This window comes from Gavialis gangeticus, unplaced genomic scaffold (genome assembly GCF_001723915.1).
Source record: "Gavialis gangeticus isolate Ggan-Ray unplaced genomic scaffold, GavGan_comp1, whole genome shotgun sequence".
Taxonomy (NCBI): domain Eukaryota; kingdom Metazoa; phylum Chordata; order Crocodylia; family Gavialidae; genus Gavialis; species Gavialis gangeticus.
In genome coordinates, this window is record NW_017728997.1 from 15,667,372 (window position 1) to 15,680,984 (window position 13,613).

The following is a 13,613-nucleotide window of genomic DNA, read 5'->3' on the forward strand; positions in this document are numbered from 1 at the left end:
TATAAGCAGGGATTTAGTTGTCTTTGAGACTGGCAACTCAAAGGGAAGTTGGTTATAGGGGAACCAACTTCCTAGATATAGGAACACGGTGCACTTCGGGCCTTTGCAACTATCGTGAACGTTATTAATATTTGTGCTCTAAAGGCAATGCTTTCCTGAAGGTGGCAGGGAAGGGAAAAACCTTTTGTGCTTGTTTCTATGACAAATTCAGTTGTTAAATACAATACAGTGTGCATGCACGCACACCCTCCCCGCCACTCCCTCGCTGTGGAAAGAGGGTCCAAGGCCCTCTGTAGGGCACATCATCTCCTTAAGGCAGGGAAAGCAAAAGCCGTGCATGTCCCGCCGTCCTCTCTGCAAGGACTATCTCCAGACAACACGGCCTGCTGCAGCTCAGGCCTCTCCCAGTCCAGAAGCTAGGGACCCTGCAGTGGAGACCGGGGTGCCGGGCCCTACAGCTGGACTTCCCATTGCTCTTTAACTGAGTTACTTTTGCAGCTCCTATCCCTCCTACTTATAAGCTCTTCCTACTCCCTTCACTTGCCATTCGTTCAGGTCCTGGAGGGTCCTTCAGTGCACGTCCTTCCAGGCTGTTGGCTCCCAACTAGACTTCCCCCAAGTCATCTCCAGCCCCAGTGAGCATGCCTGCTGCTCCCCACACCCTTATTTTGGATGGTCGTGGCTCACCCAGCACTCACCCAGGTTGAGCAAGTCTGTAGGCACATAAGACCCAGCACTGCATGCTGTAATGCAAAGCATATGGGTCATGCTGATCTGCAAGTGCCTTGAGAAGTACTTAGAAAGCATCTACACCTGGTACATTTAACCCTGCAGCTGGGCACTGAAAATCCCTTTTTGGGGGTGGGGGGGGGGCACTCCCAAATTGGTTTGCATTTCTAACGTCTGCTACAACAGGACCTCCAAGCTACTGGGACCATGAGGCAACAGCCTCACCAGAGAGCCCGTACTTAACACCACTCTGCCAGGAAGGGACTCGATGCTTATTTTTTAATCTAAACCCCATTTCACTCCAGAGCCAGGATACCAGGCAAATGATAGCCCCTTGTTAAAGCCCACAGCTTGCAATTAGTCTCTTCACATTTTGCCAGGACCAAACTGATGTAAACATCCTGCACCAAAACCCCCATTCAGCAAAGCACATGCCTGACTTGGAGTAGCCAAGTCAAACTACTGCTCATATATTACACTTCTGCTTAAAAACACTCAATAGGTCAGAGGACTAAAGGGTAAAGTAGCAGGGTGAAGAGGTTAAACATGCTTCTTTGGCTAATAAAATTAGCTCTTTCCTGAAATCCAGAAGGGCAAGGTTCTTGAGTTCACAGGCTTCATAACCCCTGGGATCATCCAATGTTTAAGTGGAAATCAAGACAATTCCTTTATGCCTTATTTAGCCCTGTTAAATCCATCTCCTCAGGTACAGCAAATCACATCTGTATCAATCCTGATAAGAATATTGGCAAAGCCTCATTAAATCAGCAGTGGCTCATTAATAGCATCCAATGAGGGTAGATTATCACCTTAGGAAAAAAAAAAATCAATACTGCCCATTAGCCATTCCCCTGCATTTGTGTATTAATATTCTCTTGCCATATTAAAAATAGAAGCGATTTCTCTTTAAATCACTTTAACGTTTTAAAACAAAGCATTTTTTTAATGATGGCATCACGTACCTAGTCCTGAGAAAGTTTGTGAAATCTCCCCACTTCTCTTCATGTTACCAGTGCTGTGTTTCATTTCTTTGCAGCTACTCGATAGTAGTGAAGGCGACCGATGCACACGGCCTTTCTGCAACTGGACACATAAAGGTGTTGCTTATTAACATAAATAATAACGACCCCATCCTCACTTGCACGTAAGTAAGCAAGAGAAATTACTTCAGCCCACAAGTCCCCACATTGGAATCACAGGGGTTTTGCTCCTGGTTTTATTTAGATGATCTTCTGCAGAAAGCTCTTCAGTAATGCACCCATATTTTTTCCTCTTTCAATAAAGTTTTTACAGCATAAGGAATGGTGCCCTGACTCCCAGGACAGAAAACTCCACCATCGGAGAGATGGTGAACATCACACTCGACGAGGAAATCCCTCTTGGAAAGGCCATTGGCATTTGCCAAGCTACAGACAAAGATTTAATGAACGACCTCACTTTCCACCTTGATCCAGGAAATGCTTACTTTGCTGTGGACAGAAGTAGGTTGTTATGGGAATCTTCTTGGGGACCTTTAAAAGTTCACTGTAAATGAGAAAACACACAAAGCAGGAGGAAGAAAGCCGAGCTGTGGCTGTGTGCTGGCAACGGCCCCCCGAGGCTTCCCCAGAAGTTTTCTCTTTGCTGAACTTTCTACCACCAGGTCCTCAGCCAAAGCTGTATTTATTTGCAGTAAAATAGGATTCTAGAGCAAAATAGACATTAGATCATATTAGATCCTAGAGCAAAAATACCCTAACGTGAGTCCAGGTCTTAGGCAATCTAATGGAGATGTATCAATCCTTTTCATTCAGGAGATGAGAGAGACTTTGCTACCCTCGATTCTAAACCTGGGCCAATTTGCTTGACATAAATCTGTGTCCATTTCACAGCCCGTGGAACTCTGATGGTTGTGTCCAGGCTGGATATGGAGGAAGATGGATTCATGAATGTCCAGTCCTTTACTGTCAAGGCTTGTGACAAAGATCTGAGATGTGCTGCCATTTCTGTCAGTGCAAACATCTGTGGGGTCAATGATAATCCACCGTACTGCGACCAGTACACGTACAGGTGAGCAAAAGCCCCCCTGTGCACTGGTTACAAAGGATTTGCTCAACGGATGAGAGTAACAGAATTTATTCCGACTTGGGTACACTCTTCCATGTGTGTATGCATGCAGTCATGAACCGTACACGCATGCACACGCACGTGCGCACACACGCATACACACACAGAGAGTGTGGTTTGTGAGGAGAGAGGAAAGTAGACTTCCAATTCCTAAATTTCTGTTTAGGAAAATTTGGAAGCTTCTTCTCCCCACCACCCCTCCAATAGTGAATCTGCACTATGAATTTTACAGCTGTAAAAAAGTGCCTAAGAAGTACCAAACTAACCCGTGCCGTGCTTAGATGACAATAAGGCTGACTGATGTACATCCTTTATGAACCAGTAGGAACACAAATGAGCCCATTTGATAAATACCAGTAGTGCTCTTGATCATTTAAATTTTAATATTAGAGGAATCCTCCTACTGGATTGTTTTAAATCACATGTGGCAAAGTCTATTTTCTAATGCTCTTCGAAAGACTGGCTTATTCTGCACACCCCCCTCCCCTCCATATTCTATATTGGACACTTGTCCATCCCAGAAATACACCAGATGCTACGAATGATTAGTCTGGTTCCCTTTGCAGTTGCATTAATATAAGTCCCTGCTGCCGGCCAGGGGGTTGTGCAGATAATCCCACAGGCCTGGGATATAATGATCAGAGAGGGATGGCTATACCCTTTAAATCAGTGGGAGTTTTAACACTGAATGCCACTGGATCAGAATCAAAGTTAGACTCTGTAATCCCTGCAAGTCCAATATTTACACTGATGTACCAGTAGTGCAAAGGAGAACAAGATAAGACCTTTTTTCATAACATCTAACAGACTTCCCTACTTTTGGAAAGAACAGTGAAACCGTTCGATTCCTGCCTCGGTGAATGTCATTATCTACATCAAATTAAATCAGCTTCTCAGCTGCTGTAAACCATCCCATCCCCATTGAAGTCACTGAAGTGACACCAGTTTAAACCAGCTATGATTCGGCCTCGTGTTTGTTAAAATGGCGGTCAGTAGATGAAATTTGCATAGCTGATGGACATCTATGGAGCATAATTACAGCGACTACTAGCATACTAATTCTTTTAATGGCCTTTCTTTAATTAGATATACAGGCATGGAGGTTATTGAAAATAATTCAGTGGTTGCTGAGCTGACATGTCATGATCAAGACAGGCCCCCGGATGTACTTCATTACACACCTAACAGTGGTCCCATTGGCACTGGAAAACTCTTTGAACAAGTCCCAGGGGCTGAGAATACAATTTGGGTGAGTACTTAAAAGAGTATTGCAAGGGCTGTGAACAGAGAACCCAAATGAAGACAGAAGAGACTATCATCACCACCATCACAGGCACGCTCCAGCTAGGATAGGCGCACACCTTAGCCCTCCTCCTGTCTTTTTTGTTGATGTCTGTGGTAGAAAACTATTTTCTGGGAAGAGAGGAGATGATTGAAATTTGGTGAAGTTCTGTGCATGGTGCAAAAGCACATGTCTGAGAGGGGTTTTGGAGAGGGCTGGGGGAATGCTTCCTGCCGTGATGAAAAGGAGCTTTCTTAGGTGGCTTTCAGTGAGTTCTTGTTGATTGGTATTGTGCCTTGCACCTCAGATGGGTGTCTTGGTTTATTTTCATTTAAATAATTAAAGAGCAACTCTTTTACTTAATGAATAATGGGAAAGTGACTGGCTACAACTTGCATATTCCTCCCCGTCTTCTTCTTGGTTAGATCTCAGCATGGCATGCAAGCTAAACCTCAGTAAATTCTGCCAGAAACCCCAGGAGTTTCCTGCATGCTCCCTTTTTCATTTCCTGTGCTCACTGCTGTTTCACAGCGCTGCACAATATTAGATGCCTAATACATTTTACCCCAGCGATGCCTGCATTCGTACTGTAGTGGCCCCTGAAGTCCACTACCAGGCCAAGCTACACTGAAATAGATGCTGCACATACAGATGCTGCCCCAGTTTGTACTCTATTTCAGTCAGCTAAAATACGTTTAATCCTTTGGACCAGTCCATATGGAAGCAGCTCCATATGCAAGATCACAGCCAGGTCCATGCAAAGATTTCACCATGCAGTTTTTTTATCACGTGCTTTTGACACTTGGCTATGTGTCTAATGAGAACATTTGTTTAAGTATAGTCTGAAATCTATAATTTTAGGTGTTCTTTACAGTCACCTCACATAGCTTAATGTAACAGGCTATACATATTTGAATCGATGCCTCTTTCACCCAAGGTCACCAAGGAGCTGGATTATGAAGACCCAGGTAACATTGCAGTTGGCAATACTCATGAAATGATGGTAGCTGTGTACGACGACACAAATCCCTCACATACAGGTAAGTTTCTGATGCACATCGATCTGTGGATACTTCATCTTTCTTCTGTACACTGTCCCGTTACCAGAAACATCCTTTGTGGTTGACTTCACAGCTCTTTTTCGAGCCCTGTTTTGGAGACCTATATTGTTTCTTTGTCCTGAGTATTTCACACTCTTAAAATGAATCAAAAATCTCAGCTCGTTATCCTCAATAATTTCCCATACAATTGGATAATGAACTGGATTCCATTCTTACCACTACCTCTAAGATACCACACTGTGTCCTATTGCTCCTACTTCATTTTATTTCTATCCGGGTGCATCTACATGAGATACTATCTGCAGAGCTAGGCAACTCTGCAGTAAACATCTCACGTCTACACATGCAGCCCTATTAGGCCCCACAGGAAACTAATAAACTCCACAGCATGTGCACTTTTAAATACAAGTACTATCCTGCTGTGGAGCTTTTTTTGTGCTCAGCAATGCACATGTAGACACTGACCCGGCTGGCTAGGGCACGAAAGTGCTTCAGTGTGGGCATAAGGGTACTTCACCCTCGTGCCCCAGCCAGCCCCTCTGCACCATGCTGAGCTGGGTCAGAGCAACTCTGGCTGGTAAGCTGACCCCCCAACCCCTGCCAGCCAGGGCTGTGGTGCCCTGGCTCGACATGCTGCAGTCCCAGGCACACGTGTAAATGCGGTGTCTGGGAGCAATGAACTCCAGCATGATATGCACTGGAGTTTATTGCCTCATCTTAATATGCACATGTAAATGCATCCTCTGTAGAGTAATAAACTCCCTGATATTTCATAATGAGCAGCATTATAGGAGAGAGAGAGATGGCACTGTGGAGGTACCTGTTTTCTCTTATATTTCCAGTTATGGGAAATGATTGCTAGATTTTCCCTTTTTGGATCAGCCCAGTGGCTTGGGCACAATATTTTCTCTATGCAAATACTTTTCTGCAGAACTCCCTTGCATCTTAGCTTCCATTTTGAACCCTCTCAAATTTGAGCCTGCTACCATCTGTTATACAGTGGTAAGAAGTGCATTTAATTAAGAGCACTCCAGCCACGCCCCTCCCTTCCCTTTTTTCCAGCTTTTTCTCTCTTTTTACTTGGTAAGTTGGCAGGGAAGTTGAATTAATAAGGGCCTCTATGTCAATCCTCTATTGCAGAGAAGTCTTATGTTGGGTTAGCCACACAGGCTCGCTAACCAGGCCTCTGCACAGCAGGCCAGCTATTGGCAGGGTTGGCTGTGTGTGCTATAAGTGAGAAATAGTATTCTCCATTTCCCCCCTTTCCAGTGACGGCAACGATAATTGTGAAAATCACTCCTACCAACGACTTCAGCCCAGTGTTTAGACCTCCAAGTTATTCATTTACAGTTCCAGAAACGTCAGGCGGTAAGTAACAAGGCAGTCCTCACCGTTGCTGTGGTTCTGGCATGTCTAGAAGGAAGGTCTCAATGGGATTTCAGATATTGTTTAATTTGTCAGCAACTTGGCTCAATCTTAAACGATGGACCTGGGGTTGGGTCCTTGCACACTGCCAGCACTCGGCCCAACCTGGCACCTGGTTGGCATTGCTTGCAGATAGGGACACACTGAAGGAGCCACTGCCCAGAGCAAGAAATGACAAGATATTTCCGTGGGGCAGGGCAAAACACATGGGCTGCAAGTGGCACAGGCAGCATGTGTGTGTGGCACACAGCAAATCAGGGAGGCAGCTGGCAGTATGGTGGCAGACAGCAAAGCAGCAGACGGGGCAGGGAGCAGAAAACAGAGAAGTAGAACGGGAAGGGGAAGGGGATTGGAGTCCATGGAGCTTAATTTGTGGCACACCTGCCCAAAAGGTTAGCCCTAGTTGCTGGGGTAAAACATTCACATCCCATGGGATGAAGCAGCTCTGCGTGGCTTCAATGTGGAGAGATGCAGGCTGCCAGATCCTCTGCCTTCAGCACACCTGCACCCAGTCTCCCTGGCACACTGGGAGCCCCCACCCCTGCTCACACCTCAGCCGCGGCCCTGCCTCGCTCAGCACCAATGCAAAAGAATGTGCCCTGCAAAATGTGGGAATGTGCCCTGCCATTAATAGCCCAAAAGTCCCATTAATATCATCAGTGCCACTCTGCTCACAAGCTGGTTGGCATTTCATGGAGCCAAGGAAGTTGCTTTGCTCAAATGGATGTGCTTTTGCCACGCAAGCCTCATGAGTCTAAAGTCTGTCGTTGCGCCTGCAAGTGAAGAAGCAAATAATCATTAGAAAAGGTTAGTCTGTGCCCGGTGATGTTAGACGGGGGTGGGGGAGTTTCACACCCCAGACTTGCGGCACAAGATTTACCTTGGCTCAAGACACGTTCTTTTTTTCTAATTGAATGAGGTCATGACACTTTCCTTTTGTCAGCAGTTCAAATGCTGTCTGCCATTTAGAGCCAGGTCAAAGAAACTTGGATGGAAGAGTTTCCTACTGGGAAATACAGCTCCAGCCATGACGACGTGCTTGGCAAAGCTGGGCTAATGTTGCCAAAAAGCTCGTTTCGGAGAGATAGACCTAAGGGGTCACTTCCCAGATCGAACTGCAACAGATGTGGTTGGCTGATATCTGACCAGAGCAGAGCCATGTTTGCTGTCTGGTCTACCTTCAAAGACCTGACATTTCTTCTGTGCCCTTAAAGTCAAAAACAGTGTGACCACTGCCCCCAGAATTAGGTGCCGATTGAACCAGGGATGCACCAGTTTGTGGTCTCAGGGACCGATTGTCATCTGCCACCTTTATGTGCAAGAGAAGACAAATCGCTGCAGGATTTGGGGGGTGAGAAGGAAACGGAGGGAGTAGCACCACGTGGGTACTAGAAGCTGGGTTCTTGCTATCTACTGCATAGCATGCAGTTCTCTCTTAAATAGCCCAAGAAATAAAAAGTCTCCCTTTTTCACATGAAAACACAATTGCTTTGTGGAAGATATAGATAACTATAGTATTATTGACAATTTGTAGTGATCTCAAATACTGAAAGTAATTTTCCCTGATGGAGTTTGACATCTCCGTCCAAAAATATGTATATTCATTTTCTTTAAACTGCGAATAGTTTTTAACCAAAGCAAATTTAAACACAAGCTAAAGTTCCATCACTTTGTGCTGCAATTCATAAGGGAAACATAATTCATTTGCAATAGTTTTCAACAAGAAAACTTGGCAGGCTTTCAGCAAGTTTCATAATTGCTCTATTTTAAAACTTCAGCTTGGAAATGCTCAAGATAGCTTTTAGTTTTATTGAAAGGTTAATTTCACACCTACAGGAAAATAGCAGCTTTCCATTAGACTTAACCGAGTGTTAAATGTGAAAATTACAGAGCTTCTTCACACGCATGTGCAAAGTTTGTTGCGTTTTTTAACCCCTGTCGCTTTTCTATAATGAACTAAGGTACAAAGGCAAGAAGGTTGCTTTCCTTTTGCCTTTGCTGGCATGCAAAGCCTGTTGCTTTCACACTTTCCAGCAATTGAATGTTTTTGTATGGGTTTGGCTCCATGGTGGGAGCTGCATCGTGTTGCCAGCACACAGTTACAGTGTTAGCAGTGCTCAGAGATGGTCCTTAGCAAAGTGAAGATGAAAGGTCTTCAGTGAGTGCCTCTACACATGTGCATTTACTGCACAGTAACCAAAACTACTGCAGAGTACTGGTGCGCATTTACATGTGCATGCGCAAACTGTGCAGTGACTATGGTGATTTATGTAGACCTGAGTGTAAATTTGATATCTGCATCATGCAGGTATCAAATTTACACCCAACTAGTTATCGTGCAGTAATGCACGTGTAGATGTCTTAGTGCACAGTAACGCTATGTGTGTGAACTGACTTGGGACTAAAAAGTGAGTCCCAAGTCAGTCCATACACAGTGTTACTGCACAGTAAGTTGCAAGTCGGTCCACAGACAGCATTAATGCACTTTAATGCCTGCATGTGTAGACACTGGCTTATTCCTTTTTACTGTGCAGTTACTTTAACCCTGCGTTAATGCATGTGTAGACACACCCAGTGTAAAGTTAGGCTTATCCAAGGGCAAGCCGTACAAGAGAGTTGAGGGCTGCCCTTGGGCAGTTTCTAGAAATACGAATATTAGCCAACAGTTTTTTGTTAGCCCCAGTTTCCACGGTGGCATAAGATAGATCTAAGTGGACAAGAGTTGAAGGGGCACAAAGATTTTCCTTTCTCCTTATTCCTGCCAGACAGGAGGCCTGTTGGTAGAGTATGGGGGAATTTTACCTGCTGTTGCTGGCTCTCTGTGGCCCCTCTTATGAGAAACCTGCACTTCCAGAAAAAATATTAGGGGTTGATTTCCCTTGGTGCTGAACAATCACAGCTGCCCCTGGTAAACACCAAGCTAGGTAAAATTAAATGGACAAAACAAGTCTCCCAGTCTTAATCAATGATAAAATATTGCCCTCTTACAGCCCACTACACGGTTGGAAAAGTGACTGCCATAGACAACGACTACCCACCAAACTGCATCACCTACAGAATAGTCCGTGGGAACCTGCCGCCTGTTCAGATATTTTGGGTGGACCCAGCATCCGGAACAATAGAGCTGATAACCCAGCCAGACTATGAATCCATCCAACAATACAAACTCACTGTCCAAGCTGTTGATTGCGATCTCGCTCATCCACGCACAGCTGTCACCACGGTAAGGATGACTTGGTTGGGATGGAGCTAGTAGAGAGCACCTCCCCCCCCGATGCTGCTGCTTGGCGCTCCAGGATCTTAGCTTTCATCGAAAGCAAGAGGCATCCAGCTGCAGATTGTAAAGGAAACCTGAAGAGTGCAGCAGATTGAGAGATTATCTGTGCGACTCCTCAGCCCCTGGAAGACTAGACTGGCCATTTTCTCAGGGTGCTGGTAACTAGTATAACTAGGGATGCCCTGTTATCTACTTCATCCCTCACATGCAAGGGAGAAGGAGGGGGCCAGACCTCTGGGTCCCATTTTGGTCCCACAAGTGGGAAATGCCACTTGTCTCCTCTCCCTCATCATCAAGAAGAGGCTGAGCCCGAGGTGCTCCAGCCCTATTTAAATCCTATGGGCCAGGCGAGCTCAGCAGTAGCATGTGCTTAGATTTTGGACAGCCATGCAATCTACTGTGAGCAGGATCTGATTCAAAACATTGAACTGTTGGGAGCCAGGCTAGAGCATCCTGGCACAGGCTGGGAACTGAAGGACTAATGTGCATTCAGGGGAAGATAAAGTGATGGGACACTAGAGACGTGGCAGCTGACAGGAGCCATGCAAGAGGAAGGAGCAGAAACTCATGATGGGATGAAGGACAGAGTGAAGGCAGGGTTGTGGGGTACAGAGATGCAGCAAGGGCACATAATGGGAGCAATAGCAAGATACAAGGGGCAGGAGACAAGAGGATGAGCAGAGGATGAGCAGAGGATGAAGCCAGGGTGGGACAGGAGAGCAGGCATGGATGGGGGTGAAAGGAGAGTGCTCTGCCCAACAGGAGAGAGGGCACAGCAGGGGAGATGGAGGGTCACACACAGCCCAGCAAACAGATCTGAAGCTGGTCCCTGCCCACAGCAACATCTTCTTTCCTTCCCTTGTAAGGCCCACAGGGCTTTGCTTTGCAGAAGGAGTGTGGCTGATGGCAGAGGAGCGTGTTGATTTGGTCTTTTATTGCTCACAGCCCTGAATTTCAAGCGAGTCAGGGAGCAAAGGGGGCCTTGTCTACTGTGTGCAGAAGAAGAGGATGGGCCCTTCCATTAAGCAAGCAAGAGGAGGCATGACACAGAGTACAAGAGTGCTCTGGGCGATGTCTCTGTGCACTAGCAAATCTGCCCCCAAGTTGCTGGCTCTGTTTTCAAATGGCTTTGGGAGTGGTTGTGACCAAGCACTGCAGACACTTCTAAACTCATCTTGCAATCAGACTGGCACTGGCATAGGACTTGGGCGAGAGGTCAGATGACTAGGGCCTGCTCTGCCCTGGGTGAATTTTGCAGTGCCCCTGCACCCAAAGCCTTTTCAAAGTGATGTAAAACAGAAGTGCTTCGGCTTCAGATTACCTGCATCTCCCGCTCCGACTCAAAACCTGTACCCCCCTCTCCTCAACTGCAGCATGGGCCCCGCAACAGGTTTTTGTTTCAAATGTTGCTGCAGCTTGATGCTTCTTTGCATTAATGTATTGTACTCCAGAGTATAATACATTAAGATCCAGCTCCTGCCTTCGCTTATGGAGGCAGGATTCAAGCAGGAGGCTGAACATTTTATTTGCAGAAATAACTGCCTGGCATTTCTAGCTGGTGAGGACTTCTGTGGAACATATTCGCCTCGTCTTAGTGGATAGCCAGCCTGCTAAATAATTCAGTGCAAAGCACAAATGTAAGCACTTGCTACCTAGGAAGCCAGGCTTCTGCTTTCCTGTGAAATCATGTTGTCCTGGTTTTGATGTCAAAGCAGCTCAAATGCAGCAAAGATTTATGAAGATACTCTGGATTTTACTTCCTGAAACTTGAGGCAAGGGGGCTGTGACCCCTCAGTGGTTAGAAAGGAAGAGAAGTGTTCAGATGAGCTCCCGATATGTGAAACTACGAAATGTCGCTAGGAAAAAAAAAAGTGACCCATACCCTCTACAATGTTCCCCAGTATTCAACTCTCTGACAGCTGGGTTTGTCATAGCCAAGCCTGGGAGTAGATTTTGCTGCATTAACAAGTCAAGAAGTGATCTGCAGCCTGAAATATATACCTAGGGCCCAGGAGCACATATACGGTGATGCCTGTGCTACGAGGTACAGCTAACAGGGATTATGCAGCCACGGCTCCGTGCTGAGGGACTCTGCAAATGCAACGAGCTTACCTCAAGATGAAGTGGCATCCTCCTAATTGCCAGGTTCTCCTGGCTGATGAGGAAGTGAGAATAAACTAAATGCTGGTGGAATAAGCCACGGCTGGATGGTAATGGCTTCAGTGATAAAAATCCCTGCTCCAGCACCTCCCGCCCCTCTTCTCCGGTCTTGTAGATCAAGGGGCAGCAATCAGCACAGAGTCGGAGCCACAGCTGGGCTCCTCGCAGCTTCCTGTCATGCCAGGGGCCCTGGGAGCTGATCTACAGCTCCTGTGGCATTTTAGAGCATGCGTGGGTTGTTGTGTCCCAGGTTACCGGGAACATTTTAATTAATACTTGCCGACACAGGATTAGCGTAAAAGCAGAAGCAGGTTTTTAAATCGATTACAAGTTACAACCCGAGCGTGTGCCTACACCAGCTTGCGGCATGGCTGGAGGGGGAAAACCAGCAGAGATGGCGTCTGCAGATCCTCCAAAGACCCAGAGCCACCTCCGCTCTTTAGCTGGCTGCCCTTTGCATCTTGGTTTCTGGACAGAGATCCATAGGCTGACTGAGATCGTGAGGACAGCCCTTATACATGGCCACCTGCAGATAGTGAATGCCGTCATACTGATCTCTAGCACCGAAGTCAATAGAAGATGGACCACTGACTTTGACAGGAGCCAGATGGAAGTCCCCTCCCCATACCTAGCCCAGGAAAGGTGGGCAATATCCTGTTTACCTTAAAAGCTGCAAAGCTGTAAGGAGGTCTTACTCTTCTTTTAAAAAAAAAAAAAAAAAAAAAAGAAAGAAAGAAAACAACAACAACAACAAAACAAAAAAAAAACCAAATACGAGCTGCCAGGTTCTTCCCTCCATAGGAAAGCCACGGCACCTGGGAACAGTAGGAGAACATATTACAGTGTCTGTGTAAAAGCAGACTTCCTTAAACCTCCTGAAAGTCATCTGTTTCGCAGCTCCCAGCTGGGGGGGAAGGCAGGCAGGCAGTTGGGTCTTTAGACAGACGCCCAAGCACCGAGCAAAGGTTCCTGCAGTTTGGCTGAGTTAGCGATAAGGTGAAGGAAAGTTAAGTCATCTCTCCAGGGTGCTCTCACCGGAGACAAGTGTGGCGGGGTGTTCCGGTGAAGGTCATGGGGGATGGTGCCATCACTCATCATCTCCGAGGCAGGCGACCTTTATCCTTTCATCTGACATTCAGGCACTGGCATTTGAGAATCACTGCTATTTTGATCTTTTCCATGTAAATTAGCATGCTTTCCCCCTTCCCCCAATATCCTCATTAAGGAACCTGCAACAGCAGTCACTAATTATGGCCATAATGCATTTTGAAGAGCTCTCACCTCCTGTCATCACTCACTGCTGCATCTTGCACCTTGAGGAAGGTCCCCGAGCCAAAAATAAAGGGCTATGGGGTTGACTCCATGAACCTCCCATCACTCGTCACTAATACAGCATTAGCAGCAAAAATAAAAATCGCCAGAAATGGATTTGCTGTTGGCCTCCTTTCACAACAGCTAGTCTGTAATGGGGTTCAACTGGATCCCCTCCATCTGGCTTATGGGGTACAGTGGTCAAGTCACTGTGGTCCAGAGGCAGAGGATCAAGTTGTACTGAAAAGTTGCCAGTACTTAC

The 13,613-nt window shown here is 46.3% G+C and overlaps 1 protein-coding gene across 1 annotated transcript in view; it reads left to right on the plus strand.

The window, feature by feature from the left end:
- The window catches only part of LOC109288829 (cadherin-related family member 3-like), a 37,049-nt gene that overhangs the window by 16,110 nt on the left and 7,326 nt on the right, over nucleotides 1-13,613 (plus strand). Inside the window, exons 6-12 of the mRNA XM_019504583.1 lie at nucleotides 1,766-1,873; nucleotides 2,014-2,210; nucleotides 2,601-2,778; nucleotides 3,922-4,084; nucleotides 5,055-5,157; nucleotides 6,448-6,546; nucleotides 9,594-9,826. Of these exons, the coding sequence (XP_019360128.1) occupies nucleotides 1,766-1,873; nucleotides 2,014-2,210; nucleotides 2,601-2,778; nucleotides 3,922-4,084; nucleotides 5,055-5,157; nucleotides 6,448-6,546; nucleotides 9,594-9,826 (1,081 nt within the window). The remainder of the gene's footprint in view (nucleotides 1-1,765; nucleotides 1,874-2,013; nucleotides 2,211-2,600; nucleotides 2,779-3,921; nucleotides 4,085-5,054; nucleotides 5,158-6,447; nucleotides 6,547-9,593; nucleotides 9,827-13,613) is intronic.